Raw genomic sequence first — 17992 nt, 5'->3', positions numbered from 1 at the left:
TTGTATGATGGCAACAGGCCCCGCCGGGGCCGGCCTGAAAAATAAAGAAAAAACAAAGTTGTTTGTTTTTTTTTGACTAGTTAGAACGGAAAAAGAAACCCGAAGAGAAAAAGAGAAAAACAAGAAAATAACGCGAGCGGGAAGGCAAAAAGGAAGTTTTCAACGGCCGTTGAAACCACATGTGTCTTCTTCGCTCCGCGGAAACGAAGAAACTGGGACCACGCACTCCTCCGTCGGGTGGAAAGGCACTCGCGCATGCGCGGTGCAGCCAACTAGAACTTTCTAGTGAAAAATGTCCGTACCGGGGCTCCGTCGGTGACATCACCCATGCGTTAAGAATATGCTGCCTGCTTGTCCTGGGATAACAGGACGTATGGTCACCTTATGCATGGCACACCAGGGTTAGTCATAGTATATGGTCTCTTCCCATACCCTCATATCCCAACTCATGGCGTCTTGGTACTTTTAGGCCTAAACCTCCTGAGAAAACTTCCTGCACTTCCCTCATGCACTGTTCATTCTGTCCAAGACTGGTAACAGGTAGCATATTGGGTTTCCCTGCCTAGTAGTCACTGCCCTACCTAAGACAGAGGTTTGGATTCATAATGGAAACTATCTCCATAGTCATGGAGACAGACTGTGCAGGATAAGAGGACTTGCTGATATAGAATATATGTAATATTGGATGTAAGAGAGAGGCATCATAAAGTGTGTCAGATGTATATATCACCATAACCCCCTATAATTTAAGGTGAGCCTCCCAAAACCTACTATACCCACCTGTGTACCATTCTAATAGCCCTTATGGTTGGAGGTGGCACCTATATGGCAGTATAGCAGGGTTTGGGTGGGTTTTGATGGGTTCATACTTAATACAATAGATGTGGTTAGAGTGCCTGGGTATCTATTGGGCCTGGGTCCTCCTCTCTATGGTTTACTAGTCCACCCATCAGGTAACTGTACACACCTAATGCTCTACTTGGCTTTCCCATACCAGATGCTACTGTTATAGAGCCAGGTATGTCTCTTTTTGTTCTCATTTTTATGTGGTGGAAGTAGGTCAGTGACCACGGGGGAAAGTGGGGGTGTCATGCCTTGATGCATGCAGTGGTCATCTGGTCATCTCTGTGGCATTAAAATGCATCTAAAACAGCAAATGTTTAAGTTCCGTCCAGGACATTCGATTATTGCTGCAAGACGTTGAAGTCTAACTCTCCCTTATGTATGCCCAAAGCCTGCCCATAATCAAGTTTCAAGTTTCAAGTTTAATAAAAATTTGATTAATCGCTTTATCTGGATTCAAAGTGATATACATTTTGATAAAATTACATTATTAAAATTATTACTACAATAAATAAAACAAACTCAACTTGAGACAAATGCGACAAAATTGGAAATATAAGGAATTGGGGGAGAATTTACATTGTATTAAAAGTCTGGAGAGACATATAGGGAAAGTACATAAGGGAGGGTAGGGTGATGGAAAAAAGAGAAAAAAATGATTTCTGATTTTTTGAAAATCAAGTTATAATTAATTTATAAATGCATCATTGAAGAGAAAAGTTTTCAATTTACTTTTGAATTTTTCTATATTAGTTTCTTCTCTTAAGTAACTAGGGAAAGAATTCCAAGTTTGGGGAGCAACAACGGAGAACATAAACTGACGGCGCGTATTTATTATTTTTAAAGATGGGATAGATAATAAATGTTGTTCTGCAGATCTTAATGTTCTGTTGGTAGTGTAAGGTATTAATAATTTGTGAATGAAAGCTGGAGTTTTAAAAAAAAGAGATTTGAAAGTAAGCAGACCAAGTTTGTATAATATTCTATGGGCAACTGGTAGCCAATGAGCTTCTTTAAGAAGGGGTGTTACATGGTCGAAATTTTTAGCTTTACAAATAAGTTTTATAGATGTGTTTTGTATCATTTGTAATCGTTTAATTTCTTTTTGTGCTGTTCCTATAAGCAACGCATTACAATAGTCAATTTTTGAAATGACAAGAGAATGAATAAGAATGTTAAGAGATTTAATACTAAGAAATTGTGACACAGCGCGGATTTGACGGAGCCTGAAAAATGAAGACTTGATAACACTACTTATGTGTTCATGAAAAGTAAGTTTTTGATCAAATATAACACCTAGTATTTTTATGTTGTATACCTCTTGTAATGGTTGACCCTTAATAGAAATAGGGAGCTTTAATTTGAGATTCTCCTTCCAAGGGAAGAGTAATACGTTGGATTTCTTAATATTTAATGCAAGTCTATTTTCATTTAACCAGTTATGAATTTTCTCTAATTTTATATTAATTGATGATGAGTCGGAAGGATTATTGGTATCAATGGGATGTAAGAGTTGAATGTCATCGGCATATGCAAATACATTGAAGCCTATAGATTGGCATAAGGTCAACAAAGGAGCTAGAAATATATTGAATAGAAGTGGAGATAATATGGAGCCTTGAGGAACACCGTAAATTGTATTAAATACGTCTCCACCACGCCCATCTCGAGCTCTGAACGCACAGAAGATGGGATACCTCTCTAGACGTCCAAAAAGGCAGTTTTGATTATCGGCACTTAGACATCCTGGTGATTAGGACGTCCAAGTGTTGATTTAGGATGCTTTTTGGACGCAGTGGAACCTTGGTTTACCAGCATAATTCATTTCAGAAGCATGCTCGTAAACCAAAGTACTCATATATCAAAGCGAGTTTCCCCATAGGAACTAAGGGAAACTCGCTTGATTCGTTCCCACCCCCCCACCCCCACCCCTCGAGGCCAGCGGCGCTGCTCTACCCCGCCATGAACCGGCATTGCTCCCCCAGTTCATGAAGGCCCCCCCGGTGATCCACCATCCCCCCGCTCGTGGTGCCTCCCCCGCAATCCAGCACCCCCCCACTTGCGTCACACCTCCCCCCCGGGAACCCAAAGGCCTTGAGCATGCGCAGATGCTCAAGGCCCAGCAAAAAGAAGGCAGATCTTCGGGCACCGGCACCGGCATGTCCTGTGCATTGGTGCCGGTGCCAAATGGGGGTAAGGAATGTGATTGGGTGGGTGGGTGCCTGGGGGATGCCGGATTGCGGCGGAGGGGGGGTGCGATGCGAGCGGGGGGTGCCGGATCGCAGGGGGGCGCTCATAAATCGAGGCACGCTCGGTTTCCGAGGCGCCGATTTTGCGAATGTTTTGCTCGTCTTGCAAAACACTCGCAAACCGGTACACTCGTAAACCGAGGTACCACTGTATATATTTTTTATTATGAGCACCTTATTGTTTATTCATGTACTTGATATACCACTTTCTCTGAGATTATGTCAAAGCAGTTTACATTGGAAAATACAATAAACACAATTGGAAACAGAACGTTATAAAATCAGTAGGAAAGTTCAACAGTCAAAATCCTAAATTTACATATCAAAATGGGAGGGAGAGAGATAGGTAAGAATAAGCAAAGAAAAATCCAGTAATTATTCATTTTATTTGCTAAGTTCCACTATTAGTGCAGGTCTTGCCTCTCCCCTGAGATAGGCAAGACCTGTACTCAGAATATATATGAATGTGATTTTTTTTTAAATGCTTTCTTACTCCTGATCCATATTGCTGCACATGGGACACAGGCCATAGAAGTTCACCCAGCATTGGTCACAGTGCCCCACCACTGGAGTCACTGTCCAAGAGCAAACTAAAGCCTGTCCCAATCCATCTTGCCACATACTCAGTGGTCTCAAACTTGCGACCAGAGGCCCTTGGTATGTTACCATTGTTCTGGAACGTTGACCGCCTCACTGCTGTAACCTCACGCAAGGACTTTCCTGCATCTTTCTGCATGTTGCGCTGCTTGCAGCTATGTATAGCTGAAATTATCAGAAGCAATTAAGGAAAGATTTATAAACTATAATGAGTTTTACCTCATGCAAAGTTGGCATTTCTTTAATAAGAATAACTATTTTTTCTGCGGCCCTCCAAGTACCTACAAATCCAAAATGTGGCCTTGCAAAGGGTTTGAGTTTGAGACCGCTGAACAAAACCCAGACTGTGGAAATCTGTTCGGCATCGGCTTCACTGCTGGGGCTGCCATTTAAGCACCACTCCTGCTCATCATAATAAAGTTATAGCTTTAGTTCTATAGAGTTCTGTGTCATTATTATCCTCTTTTTATTCAGGGATCCTTTGGGCCTGATTTTCTAAATTTGCATCCCAATTTGAGGCAGTGGTAGCCATCCTACCACTGTCTAGCAACCAATCGGGATGCACCTATTCTGTAAGATGAAATATAAGGTATGAGTTTGGCTGAGGGGGTAGGAGTGATGACTGTTGAATGCCGAGTGCTGGTCACAGAAGTTTTCGATGGTCTGGTTTGTCTCATTTGGTACAAGAATATTTTTCATTGAGGCATCTAGTGTGCCTTTATGTAATTTTACATTTTTGATGTATGATAGGGTTGGCTAATTCTTGACCTGAAACGATGTTCGTCGTTGATGTGACATGTATGTCATGCAATTTGATTTTATATGAATTTATATAGTTTGTTATAGTGTTGTCTCGATGAGTTTTGTACAGTAAATGTTGTTTTATTCTATATTTTAATATGTGACCCGTCCTGGATAAGGGCGGGCGATAAATAAACAAACACTTTTTTTTAGAAAAAATTCTCCCGAGGAAGGCTGCCTACACTGTAGGCATTTGTTGTAGGTCTAGGGAGATGCATAGGGACACTTAGGGCTCCTTTTATCAAGGTGCGCTACGGGGGTTAGCGCGTCGGACGTTTCTTCACGCGCTAATCCCTGCGGCAAAAAACTAACGCCTCATCAATGGAGGCGTTAGCAACTAGCGCGGCAGGCGGTTGAACGCGCAGTATTCCGCGCGTTAACCACCTACCGCAGCTTGATAAAAGGAGCTCTTAAACTCACCCAAGGTGGGGAGTGGATGTGGTTTCGCCCGAAAGTGGCTTTGGATGAGTTTAAGGGCTCCTTTTACTAAGGTGCGCTAGCGTTTTTAGTGCGCGCTGCAGATTAGCGTGCGCTGCCCCCTGCGCTACGTGTAAAAACTGCCAACTCAATGGTGGCGTTAGCGTCTAGCGCGCACGGCAATGCAGCACATGCTAAGCGCATGCTAAAACTGCTAGCGCAGCTTAGTAAAAGGAGCCCTAAGTGTCCCTACGCTTCTCTCTAAAGCTGCAACAGAGGCCTGAAATGTAGGCCTGCAAAATAACGTCCTACATTTTAATCGGAAAAGTAGACACGGCCTCCTAAGCTGATCGTGGCATGAGAATCCCCGATTAGCTGAGCAGACAGGATTCCTTAAAACCGCGGCTTCAGGGGGTCCTGCCAGCTCTGCTAACTGGGGGGAAAATACCTCTGCCACAATCAGCTGAGCTGGATGCGGCAAAGGACCCTCCCCAACATCCACCCCCAAGATTGGCAGGACTTCTCCCTATATCCATGAGACCCACACCCTCCCACATCTGCGATCGGCAGGAAGGATGCCCACTCCCTCCTGCCACTGGATCCCCTTGATCCCCTGACACCTCACCCCGAACCCTGGGCCATAGTTGTTGCCCTAGTCATAGAATAAGGAAAGCTCTCTTGGTCACAGCAGCAACCCCTATTCTCAGTAGTAAGGAATCAATATAAATACCTAGGATCACTAACACTCTGAAAACCAACATGCATGCCCCTGACAGAAAGTCCAAGAACTTTCAAATTAGTTCAATAAAATGCATAGCAATGTGAAATAATACAAACACAAAATAAACATTTTATACAATCTAAAACTGATTCCTGAATAAGAATATGTGCTGCCTTTGTGGGCACCTCTCAAGGATTAGTGCTTTTATGATTACACTTGATTTAGAACAGGGGTCTCAAAGTCCCTCCTTGAGGGCCGCAATCCAGTCGGGTTTTCAGGATTTCCCCAATGAATATGCATGAGATCTATGTGCATGCACTGCTTTCAATGCATATTCATTGGGGAAATCTTGAAAACCCGACTGGATTGCGGCCCTCAAGGAGGGACTGAGATCCCTGATTTAGAAGGATTTTGAGTCAAGTTTGAAAATGATGTTATAAGCAAAACTTCATACAAAAGATCCCATTTATTTATTGTGTTTAACCTTATTTTGTAATCTTACTCGCTGGAATGCTGTAAATAATTATAATTTATCCTAACAGCAAAACATTACAGTCAACATGATCAGTGGCTCAGAGAGGAAATGAATATGTAGTTCTGTCTTCTTGGCTCTGAATCAGACAGTCCTTTGTTTGCTAGTGTGTATTATTTACCCTGCTGAAATGCATTTGTTGGCGGATCTTCTTATAGTGATCCTGCCAGCGCATTGCTTTGCAAACAAAACCTTCTGTCTTGGTTGGTTTACTCCAAGCTAATTACCAATATGTTACAGCTGTGACATTCATTTTAGGCTCCTGCATTTTCATAAATGAATTCTTTAGTGCCAGAAATGTTGTTCACATACCCTTCCTGCAAACCACAGGGAACAGCGACATCCAGCAACAAGTCAGGTTATCATCAGGAAAGCAATCATCAAGTTCTTTGAAGAACTCCAACAGAAAATTCCCTTTTACTTAAAAACACTGTCCATAGACATCATCTACCTTGACTTCCAAAAAGCCTTCGACAAGGAACCTCACGAACGGCTACTTAAAAAGCTGTGGAACCACGGGGTGCAAGGGGATATCTACCGATGGATCAAACACTGGTTGGCAGGCAGGAAACAGAGGGTTGGAGTAAAGGGCCAATACTCAGACTGGCAATGGGTCACGAGCGGAGTTCCACAGGGGTCGGTGCTGGGACCTCTCCTGTTCAATATATTTATTGACGACCTGGAGACGGGGACGAAATGTGAGGTTATCAAATTTGCTGATGACACCAAACTCTGCAGCAGGGTTAGAAGCACAGAAGACTGTGAAGACCTGCAAAGGGACCTAACGAGACTGGAAGAATGGGCAAAAAAGTGGCAAATGAGTTTTAACGTAGAGAAATGCAAGGTCATGCATGTAGGGAAAAAGAACCCGATGTTCAGCTACAAAATGGGGGGAATATTGCTAGGGGTGAGCAACCTTGAAAGAGACCTGGGGGTGATGGTGGACACAACATTGAAACCATCGGCGCAGTGTGCGACAGCCTCAAAGAAAGCAAACAGAATGCTGGGCATCATCAAAAAGGGTATCACAACCAGGACGAAGGAAGTCATCATGCCACTGTATCGCGCAATGGTGCGCCCGCACCTGGAGTACTGTGTCCAGTACTGGTCGCCGTACCTCAAGAAGGACATGGCGATACTCGAGGGAGTCCAGAGAAGAGCGACTAAACTGATAAGAGGTATGGAAAATTTTGCATACGCTGACAGGTTAAAAATGCTGGGGCTGTTCTCCCTGGAAAAGAGGAGACTTAGAGGGGACATGATAGAAACCTTCAAAATCCTAAAGGGCATAGAGAGAGTAGATAAGGACAGATTCTTCAAATTGTGGGGACCCACAACCACTAGGGGTCACTCGGAGAAATTGAAAGGGGACAGGTTTAGAACAAATGCTAGAAAGTTCTTTTTTACCCAAAGGGTGGTGGACACATGGAACATGCTTCCGGAGGAGGTGATAGGCCAGAGCACTTTACAGGGGTTCAAGGAAGGTTTGGATAGGTTCCTAGAGGATAGGGGGATTGAAGGGTACAGATAGAACTAGAGGTAGGTTATAAAAGTGGGCAAAAACCACTTCACAGGTCACGGACCTGGTGGGCCACCGTGGGAGCGGACCGCTGGGCGAGATGGACCTCTGGTCTGACTCAGTGGAGGCAACTTCATATGTTCTTATTGTTACTCGGGGGAGGGGTGTCTTTATAAAAGGGGGTAAAATCTTTATTTCCATGGGGGCATATAGGTAGAGCTTATTATCTGCTGTCATGTTTCTATGGGTTAGATTCACTAACCTCCTTTCCGTGCCTGATCCGTGGCCGATCCTTGCAGGCCCGACCAATTCACAACACAAAAAAATAAAAATGAGGGTGATCAGAGGTGTGTGATTACTAGTGTGTGATCCTGACGCATGCGCAGACCATCTGTTTTCCCTGCAAATGGTCTGATCATGCATTTTGTGTCCGTTCTTGCTGGTTTGTTTGTTTGTTTAAGGGCCCCGACTCTCCTGCTCTCCCAGGGAAGGTTGATCCCCAGCGGCAGCAGCCTCTTCCCCTTCATCGACACTGCCCTGGCTAGATTCACTCAGCTCTCTCCCCCTTCCAGCCGAGCTCTGCTCTTGCCGCCCCCACCTCGCCTGCTCTCTGCCACCCTTCCCCACAGTGCAGCCCCGCTTTAAAACCACGAGTTCGCACTGTAGGGAAGGGCGGCAGAGAGCAGGAGAATCGAGGCGGCATCTGCATCTGTTATCTGTTTTCCACTAGTGCTGCTTTGGACTGGCCAAGCACACAGAGGTTGACTGGACTAAACAGTATGCTTCCGTTTGACTCAACATCTGCCCAAGCTGAAGACCACTGTTCTTGCTTTTTTTTAGCAATGTTGTCTGCTGGTTTTTTTGCAAGTTCCATGGAAGGGGCAGAGAGCAGAGCGGCAGAGATGGGCTCCAGGGCTGGAATTTCAGGCAGAGGACAGTGGGAAAGGATGTTTGAGACTGATCCCCAGCAGTCGCTTCTTGTGTTGATCGTCCAGCCCAGTCAATTTGCAAGATTTCATTAGTGAATCGCGTCCCTGCCTACTTTGCATGCCTTTCCCCTCATTTGCATGCACGGATCGGAATTGGATTGGCACAGAGGTAAGTGAATCGGGCCGGAGTAAAATCGGATCGCAAAGGTGTCGCAAACCGATTGGTACACGATCAGTTTGCTTGGTGAATCTAGCCCTATGTTTCTATACTGTAGCCCTTGAAATGTTGATAATGTATTGTCATTAATTGTTTTGTTTTTCTTATGCTTCAACAAAGTTCTTCCATAATTTAAAAAACCCCCAAAAAACACTCCTTACCACATCAAGTATTTCATTGTAACTATGGCAAGCTGTTTTTCTTTTATAGTGTTGTATACAGACTGAATGTGCTCCCTTTTAGCCCTCTATCTGATTAACCCTGGTAACTGTCATTCTATATCTCAAATTACAGTTTAGAGGATGAGAGAATAGGTGAGTTCTGTACAGAATTAGAGAGCTTTTAGGTTACCACTTTAAATGTTGTTCGTGTTGTTAGTGACTGCAAATCATTCTCATGTAAAAGCTAAGTGGCTTACGGGAAATGGAGGAGTGGTGTCAATCCAGTTCCCACTGGCCACATATCCATATCATTTGGAACAACTAACAACAAAAGGATCACAAAAGTAGTTGTGTCATATTTTGAACCTTTTCTTCGGGCTGATTGTGCTATTTTGTTCTATTGTTGACTGCCTCCACATACAATCCATAAAATGCGTGCTGATAAGCCAGAAATTAGCTATGACACTGCCCATGCTCTACAGCACAGGTGTCAAAGTCGGTCCTCGAGGGCCAGAATCCAGTCGGGTTTTCAGGATTTCCCCAATGAATCTGCATGAGATCTATTTGCATGCACTGCTTTCAATGCATATTCATTGGGGAAATCCAGAAAACCCGACTGGATTCCGGCCCTCGAGGAGGGACTTTGACACCCCTGCTCTACAGTATATTCTAGGAATAGTTTTATAAAGATTTGTCCATATTTTCACATTTTGCCTTTTTCTTATCAGATTGTTAAGTGTTGGAATTTGTTGCCATCAGTGTTAAGACAAGACTCTTCCTACATGAGATTTAGAAAAATGTTGAAGACTTACCCATTTAAGAAATATTTGTTGGGCTTATTTCTTTTCCAGTACCATATTAAGAACATAAGAATTGCCATACTGGAACAGACCGAAGGTCCATCAAGCCCAGCATCCTGTTTCCAAAAGTGGTCAACCCAAGTCCCAAGGACCTACATGTAGCTAGATCCCAAGTAGTAAAACAGATTTTATGCTGCTTATCCTAGGAATAAGTAGTGGATTTCCTCAAGCCATCTCAATAATGATTTATGGACATCACTTCTCTGTCTCCAGCAAGCGTACCTTCATTCATGACCTCTTTATCTCTTGAACTCTCCACCTACTGGCACTAAGACCTGGATCTTCCCTGAAAACTCAGCTTCAACAGCTTCCCTTTGTCACTGAAGCATCCTTTTCTCACAAATTCCTCACCCTGCTTGTCATGGAGGTACACTGGGCTGTTACTCTCGCCATCTTGCAGATATCAACCCTTTCTTCTACCTTGATCTGCCTTCTTTGAAGTCCACTTCTTCCGTCTATTTGCTCCTTTACCTCTTCGAGTGGCAGTCCGTTACTGACCCCCTGATAGGTCCATCTCTTCCTTGCTTACTGACTGATTCCTTGCTCTCCTTCTTTCTTGAACCCTTATCTCCTTCCCTCATCCTTGGTGACTTCAACATCCATGCTGCTGACCACTACAACTCCTACACTTCCAGATTTCTTGCTCTAACTTCCTCATTCAATTTACAGCTGTTCTCCACCATCCCTAAACCCCAGAACTGCCACTGTCTTGACCTTGTCTTCTCCTCCAACTGCTTTACCACCAATTTCTGCACTTTAACTCTTCCCCTCGCTGACTGTCATCTTTTAACATTCACAATTCATCACCCTCCCACCACAGACAAAGCCAACTACTACCAGTACATTTAGGAAGCTTCAGGGTATTGGCACCCTCTCCAGCACTGTCTTATCCCTCCCTTCAACTATTATGTCATACAAGTCTGTCAACAAAGCTGTCTTCTCCTTTAACACCATTAGCTCTAACCCTTGCCATCTCTGCCATACTAAACTCTCTACTCAAAGTGCCCTCACCTCCAGTCCCCCCCTTCACTTTCTCCCCAGACTATGGCTGAGTTCTTTGATGACAAGGTTCAGAAGATTGTCACAAACCAGGCACTGGAATTAGGTTTGTGCCAGGAAAAAGACAAAAACCCCTAACCTTTAGGAGGGCTGATCAATGTGGCAGCCCTTCCAACAACAGACAGCAAGTCTCTAGTCCTTATGAGAGCGCCCAAGAGCAGGAGCCCTGGGAGGAGGGGAGGCAGAATGAGTTTAGTAACTTTTCTAAGCCTAGAGCAGTTCCTAGCAAAATGCACCCTAGCAGGCAGACTCCTAATCAGGCTGAAACTCATCTGCTGAAACTAATTGAGCATCAGCAGAAGGCTCAGCAAAAGCCAGCCCATCCCCCACTCAGGTTAGGGCATGGCTTTCTCAGGTCTAGTAAAAGCCAGCAGAGCAAGCTTGGAAAAGGCAGTCTGGATCCAGCAGTGGAAGAAGATTTATGGCCAGGTGCTCCCGGGGTCAACCAAGTGAATGAGCTTGAAATGGAAGACTTAGAAGCTGTCCCTTTGGTGAACCAGCCGGTCTGCTCTCAGGCAGAGGAAGTTATGGACACTTACCTGGAACCTGAGGAGGTGCCTATGGAACAAAGCTAAGTTTGATTTTGGCTTCTTGAACTGTTTCCTGTGTTTGTTTTTTGAATGCTGAGACTTGTGCTGGGAGAGTGAGCTTTACCAAGCTCACTGCTGAGGGACTGTGCAATCTTTCAGAGGAAGTATGTTTTTGTCTTTCTTTTCCTCTGTTTGAAGAACCGTGACACTGAGCATTAGTGGGAATTGTGGGGAGAATCCACAGAAGATCCTTGGGTTGGTATTGTGGGGCCAGTATTGGCAGCTTTAATTGTGGATTCAGCAATTCCCCAGCTCCACCAGTTTACTGAAGCCGGTTGGAGAAGCCTGATTGAAGCCAGGCAACCTCAGGGTGCTTTATTGAGAGCAATGAACTTTCATGAATGACTGCTACAAAGACTGTGCAAGTTTATCAGCTCCTGTTGTTGCAGTTTTTCTTTTCTTTTGTGAAAAGCTGATTGAGGACTGTTGTACTTACCTGAGGAAAGGCTGAGTGCAGTCTCGTGCAAGACCAGGTTCTGTTTGTATTTGTTTCTTTTGTTTTTGCCTTAAACTTTTGAGCATTAAGCACATGGCTGAATGAAGCTATGGTGCGTATTAAAGACTTATCCAAAAAACTTTTATATAATACTGCTTTAAACTGGAACCTACATACCACAACACAAAGCCCAGTAAAATCCAAGAACTCAGGCCTCAGAAACGGAGCCTACGCTCAGTCGTAAATCACTGACTGGAAGGATCCGCGTAGTTAAACAGCCCCTGCTCCAATCATTGGCCAATAAATACGGCTTTTTTGAAAAAATTTTTTAACATATTTTTTATGCAATTTAAAACTACTAACGACAATTAAAGAAATGTCATGCATATGTGGTAGCCAGGATTTGAAAAAAGGACTTATCTCAGAGTTCAGCTTATTTTATCTGCCAATTGGCAGATAAAATAAGCTGAACTCTGAGATAAGTCCTTTTTTCAAATCCTGGCTACCACATATGCATGACATTTCTTTAATTGTCGTTAGTAGTTTTAAATTGCATAAAAAATATGTTAAAAAATTTTTTCAAAAAAGCCGTATTTATTGGCCAATGATTGGAGCAGGGGCTGTTTAACTACGCGGATCCTTCCAGTCAGTGATTTACGACTGAGCGTAGGCTCCGTTTCTGAGGCCTGAGTTCTTGGATTTTACTGGGCTTTGTGTTGTGGTATGTAGGTTCCAGTTTAAAGCAGTATTATATAAAAGTTTTTTGGATTAGTTTATATGCTGCTGGGATAACTAGTGTTAGGGCGTATTAAAGACTTATCATTCTGAGGAGAACCAGACTGTTCTGATCTTTATTTTTGCTCCTCATATTAGAACTAGCAGGACCTTCAACCCGTGAAGGCACACCAGTGACTGTGTTTTTGCACACTGCCCGGTAGCCATTCTGACTATCCGGTACCGGGGGTGTGACAAGATTCACCTTGAGTTCTCAACCAGGTCACCTCCCTCCCAAACCGCCTTCCATCTGTCACTTCTATCAACCTCTTTTCATCCACTGCTACCTTTTCCTCCTTTTCTGAAATCACTGAAGAGGAAATTGCACATTACTCTCCTCCTCCAAACCCACTACCTGTTCCACTGATCTAATTCCCACCCACCTACTCTGTGCTATCTTTCCCACTGTCATTCTTCCTGACACAACCCACAATTCTCCACTGCAACTGTTCCTGATGTCTTCAAACATGCTGTAGTTACACCTCTCCTCAAAAAAAACCCTCACTAGACCCCATATGCCCCTCTAACTATTGCCCCATCTTTCTCCTCCCCATCTTATCCAAGCTACTTGAACATGCTGTTCACTGCTGCTGCCTGGACTTCCTTTCATCTCAAGCTATTCTTGACCCACTTCAATCAGGCTTTTGCCTACTGTATTCCATGGAAAACACCCTTGCTAGAGTTTCCAATGACCTGTTCCTAGTCAGATCCAAAGGCCTCTACAGTATTTATTTTTACATTTTGTTATCAGAAATGATTGTTATCTTTTTACATTTTGAAATCACCAAATTGTTTGTTAGATGTGGAATACAAGACTCTTTATTGCACTGTATGTGTATATCCTGTTTTACATGCTGAAAAATGTTTTAATAAACTATGGAATCTTTTTCTAAGGTGGTGTGCTGCTAACCGATTTAGTGCATGCTAAATATCAAGAAGCCCATAGGAATATAATGGGCATCTTTAGCAGTTAGCGTGCACTAAATTGGTTAGCTCACCTTAGTAGTAGGTCTGCAGGCGTGTGTAAAAAATAGGTATATGAACAATATGCCTGCTAAAAATGCATATCCTGGGGCACAGTTTGAGTTAAGTTGCAATTAAGAACATGTTTTATAAGATATGCAGTTATATACATAGAGGCTACTTTTATTCACTTTTTCCATGTGTAAAATCTTTCTACAAGTAGAAAAGGGCTACAGTTATGTTATTAATCAGTGTCTATGATATGCCATTAATTTTTATTATGTTCTTATGCTCTGTTTCCATGCAAACTCATTTTAATATTTTTTTAGCAATGAATTTTAAGCCTTATTTGTATGTTCGTTTTTTTAATTGTTAAGATTATGTATGTATATTCTGCTAACCGTTTAGCTGTAAACAGTATAGAAATTCTTAAAAAAAATAAATAAATGATCACATACTGAATATTCATCAATATGTCAATCTTATGATAAGTCGAGGGATGTTTTATGACTAAAAATGGCCAAAAAAAAACTTTTTTAGATATATTAAAGGCAAGAAGCCGAGAAAAGAATCAGTTGGACCACTAGACGACTAAGGGGTAAAAGGGGTGCTCAGGGAAGACAAGGTCAGAGCGGAAAGATTAAAGGAAGATATAGGGGAGATACCGGTGCCAGATTTACCATTTAAAGCTTATAGAAATTCAGATTAAATACAGTGGTGCACCGGTTTGTGAGTGTTTTGCAAGACAAGTAAAATTGGTGCCTCGGAAACCGAGCATGGCTCGATTTACGAGTGCCCCCCTGCAATCTGGCACCAGCATGTCCTGTGCTTGGTGCCGGTGCCCGAAGATCGGCCTCCTCTTCTGCTGGGCCTTGAGCATCTGAGCATGCTCAAGGCCCAGCTGAAGAGGAGGCCAATCTTCGGGCACCGGCACCAAGCACAGGACATGCCGGTGCCCAGATGAGGGTAAGAAGCGGCTGGGGGGGGGTGCCCAATCTCGTCGGGGGGGGGAGCCCAATCGCAGAGGGGGCCTTCAGGGGGGGCAATGCCGGTTCTCGTGGGGGTGGGGAACGCATCAAAGCGAGCATTTTGGATTACGAGCATGCTCCTGGAATGGATTATGCTCGTAATCCAAGGTACCACTGTACTATAAGATACAAACTAGGTCACATATGGAGTTTTACTGAGACCTTGCAATACAGTAAGATTGCAGGATGGGAATGGGAGATGCCCTGGAGGGAGCAACAAAAAATCCCCTTTAATGAACCAGGTGACATCTTGGTGACAGGCCAGAGAGCCTCTTTCCTCCCAATCCTGGAAACAGGAAAGGCCTACTAACTTTACTTTCAGTGATTTGATTGACAGACTCTTCTGAAGTCCCTCTTGCAAAAAAGTCCAGAACTACCGAAATTAGAGCTCACAAAGGCTCTACATCATCCATAGCACACCAGTGCTGAAAGGACTTCCAGGCCTTAACATAGGCTGCCACTGTCAATGGCTTCTTAGCTCTAAGCAGTGTGCTCATCAGGGTAGCCCGCCCATAGGGGGGGAACAGTGACTATTCCTCCGGGTTAACAGTCTGCCGACTAAGAAAGTCAGCCTGCACATTTTCCACTCCTGCTATCTGCATGGCTGAGAGAGTCTGCAAATGAGCTTCTGCCAACCAAAAGAGGAGTTGAGCTTCTCCTTGCTTGTTGACATAGGCCACCGCAGTTGCATTGTTTGAGAAAATCTTGACTGCCTGCCTTGCTTTCTAGAGACTTATCCAGTACCTGAAGTGCTAGCCAATGGCTATGAGTTCTAGGTAATTTATGGACCACTTTTGCTGAGCCAGTGACCAATGACCCTGAACTGAGTGTCTGCTGCAATGACAACCCCCTCCCCCACCCGTAAAGACTGCCATCAGTCGTTAGTATCTCCCAGGAGAAAATGCATAGAGGCATTCTCCTCGAGAGGGAAGCTGTCTGCAGCCACCCCACAGGCTATTCCTCGCTTCCAGTAACCATGGAAGTGGTTGCTGAAGTTGTTTGAGGAGGCCAGAGAGAGAGGAGAGAGTCTTGGAGAGGTTTCATGTTTGCTCTCGCCTAAGGGACCACCTCTATGGCTTCTACCACCATCGATCCCAGGATCTGTAGACCTAGAGCAGGTCTGCTTCTAGAGCTCCAGTCTTCATGGCTATGGAAGAAAAACCTGGCCCAAGGCCATGTTGAACAAAACTCCCAGGTACCCAAGGCACTGAGTCGACTCCAGTTAACTCTTCTTGAAGTTGACTGTACATCCCAGATCCTAAAGGAGTTGGACCACTCTCGACACAGCTCGTTCTCCTTCCTCACTGGGCGGGGCTATGATTATTCAATCATCCAAATATGGGTGCACCTGGATCCCTGCCTTGAAGAGGTGCGCTGCTACCACTACCATGACCTTGATAAAGGTGCTGTTACTAAGCCAAAAGGAAGCACAAAGAACTGGAAATGCTGCTCCAGCACATGAAACCGCAAGTACCTCTCTCTGACCTGGGGCTGGATGCACTAAAGTGTCTGATCATCTAATAATCGTTCCTAAACTAGTTTGACTGGTTTAGAGACCAACCGAATTTGCCAACCCAGTGCTCAAAATGGCTCACCATATGGTTTTCCATGCGTTCATATATTCTCTGACTCTGCCATGCAAATGACCTCATTAGTGTTAAAATGAGGTCATTAATATTAAAACAAGCCATATGATCGATGGCCTAACATCGCAAAGGCATGCACTGACCGGTAATACTGACCCATAAAAAGCGACAGGTCAAGTCTGTCAGTAACTGTTACCGACAGGTGTGCCATATTTTTTCATTTTATTTCAATGGGCACAGATGTTGTTTGTATAACACATGCACAATATCTGCTCCATAAAAATAAAAAAAAGTTGAGCTGCCCCCCCCAATGATTTCACCCCTGAAAACAACCACTGGCCTGCAATGACATTGGTACCCCCGATGACAACTGCAGGCCCCCAATGACAGCGGCAACCCCGAATGACAGCAGCCAAATCCCCTCTCCTGATGACAACATCAGGGACAGCCACCTCCCCAATGACAGCAACGGTCCCTGGAAAAATAAGAGAGACAGGAGAAATGCATTTGTAAATGACCCCATATTCTGCCCCTGATGACAACAGCCATTCACCAAACGATGGCAATGGCTCCCCCAAAATAAGAGAGACAGGTGGCAAGTGTTTGTAAATGACCCCATATTCTACTACTGTATATTACATATTCATCCTAGAAAAAGTGACTGCAGGACATGATCCCCTTGGCATTTCTAGTTTATAGTGTCTGTATTTCATGTTTTTCGACTTAAGTCAGCATGTTTTCTAACAAGTTCAGAGAAGAAGAGGATAACACTTGTTAAATGCTGTGATAGAGAATCACTGCAGAGCTTTTGCCCCAACAATGTAAACTGAACAGAAGTATCACAAAGTGATAAGTTTCCCATGATGTGATAACTATAATGTACTTTCTCACTCAGCAAAATCAGCGACCTTAGCAATTACATGGATATCTTCCAAGAACAGTTGTTTCTCTTACAGAAGACAAGGCCAAGGTTATTATGTCACCATTCTTCAAATAATTTAAGAAGTAATATAGTCAGACTTTCTATGAACAGAGAAAGCCTACAAGAGTTATGAACAAAGAAAAAAAACTACTTTCTTCTTTGTAAATAAAGTCTGAGATCAGCACAAGAATTCACTTCATACATAATTCCAATATTCAGAAATAAAAGTATGCTGGAACTGTGAACATATTATCCTAGAAAATATTTAGTTAATGGAATCCACCCAAAATTGAGTATAATGCAGTTCAAATAAATAATAATAATAATTTTATTTCTTATATTCTGCTATACCATAAGTTCAAAGCGGTTTACAACAAGAATCATGCAATGAGAGTATGCGATGTTTACAGCAAGAAACATAGGTTTACAACAAGATACAGTGGTGCCTCGCATAACGAACGCCTCACACAACGAACGCTGCACACAACGAACTTCATGTCTTGATTCACACAACGAACTTCGTTTCACACAACGAACTTCACACAACGAACTTCGTTTCACACAACGAACTTCGTTTCACACAACGAACTTCGTTTCACACAACGAACTTCGTTTCACACAACGAAGTCGCCCGAGCTGCCGATGTATTGCATCCTTCCGCGCAGGCACTGCAGGCAGTCGTTAGTCACTGCGCTTAACTGCCCTCTCTCACTGTATACAGTCGTCCTTTTAAGATAAACTCAATATTTTTTATATATCATGGCTTCTAAAAAAAGCAGGAAGGTGAT

The 17992-nt window shown here is 43.6% G+C and overlaps 1 protein-coding gene across 6 annotated transcripts in view; it reads right to left on the bottom strand.

The window, feature by feature from the left end:
• Positions 1-17992, bottom strand: part of AKAP7 (A-kinase anchoring protein 7) — a 236121-nt gene that overhangs the window by 144914 nt on the left and 73215 nt on the right. Inside the window, exon 1 of one of the 6 annotated variants that reach the window (XM_033939179.1) lies at positions 10069-10146. The exons of the other annotated variants lie outside the window; for them this stretch is intronic. Within the exon in view, the coding sequence (XP_033795070.1) occupies positions 10069-10074 (6 nt within the window). The 5' untranslated portion in view covers positions 10075-10146. Of the gene's footprint in view, positions 1-10068; positions 10147-17992 lie in introns of those variants that run through there. 6 annotated transcript variants of the gene reach the window in all.

Source organism: Geotrypetes seraphini, chromosome 3 (assembly GCF_902459505.1).
Source record: "Geotrypetes seraphini chromosome 3, aGeoSer1.1, whole genome shotgun sequence".
Lineage (NCBI taxonomy): Eukaryota > Metazoa > Chordata > Amphibia > Gymnophiona > Dermophiidae > Geotrypetes > Geotrypetes seraphini.
The sequence above is the reverse complement of the archived record's forward strand: the minus strand, read 5'-3'. Positions and strand labels throughout refer to the sequence as shown.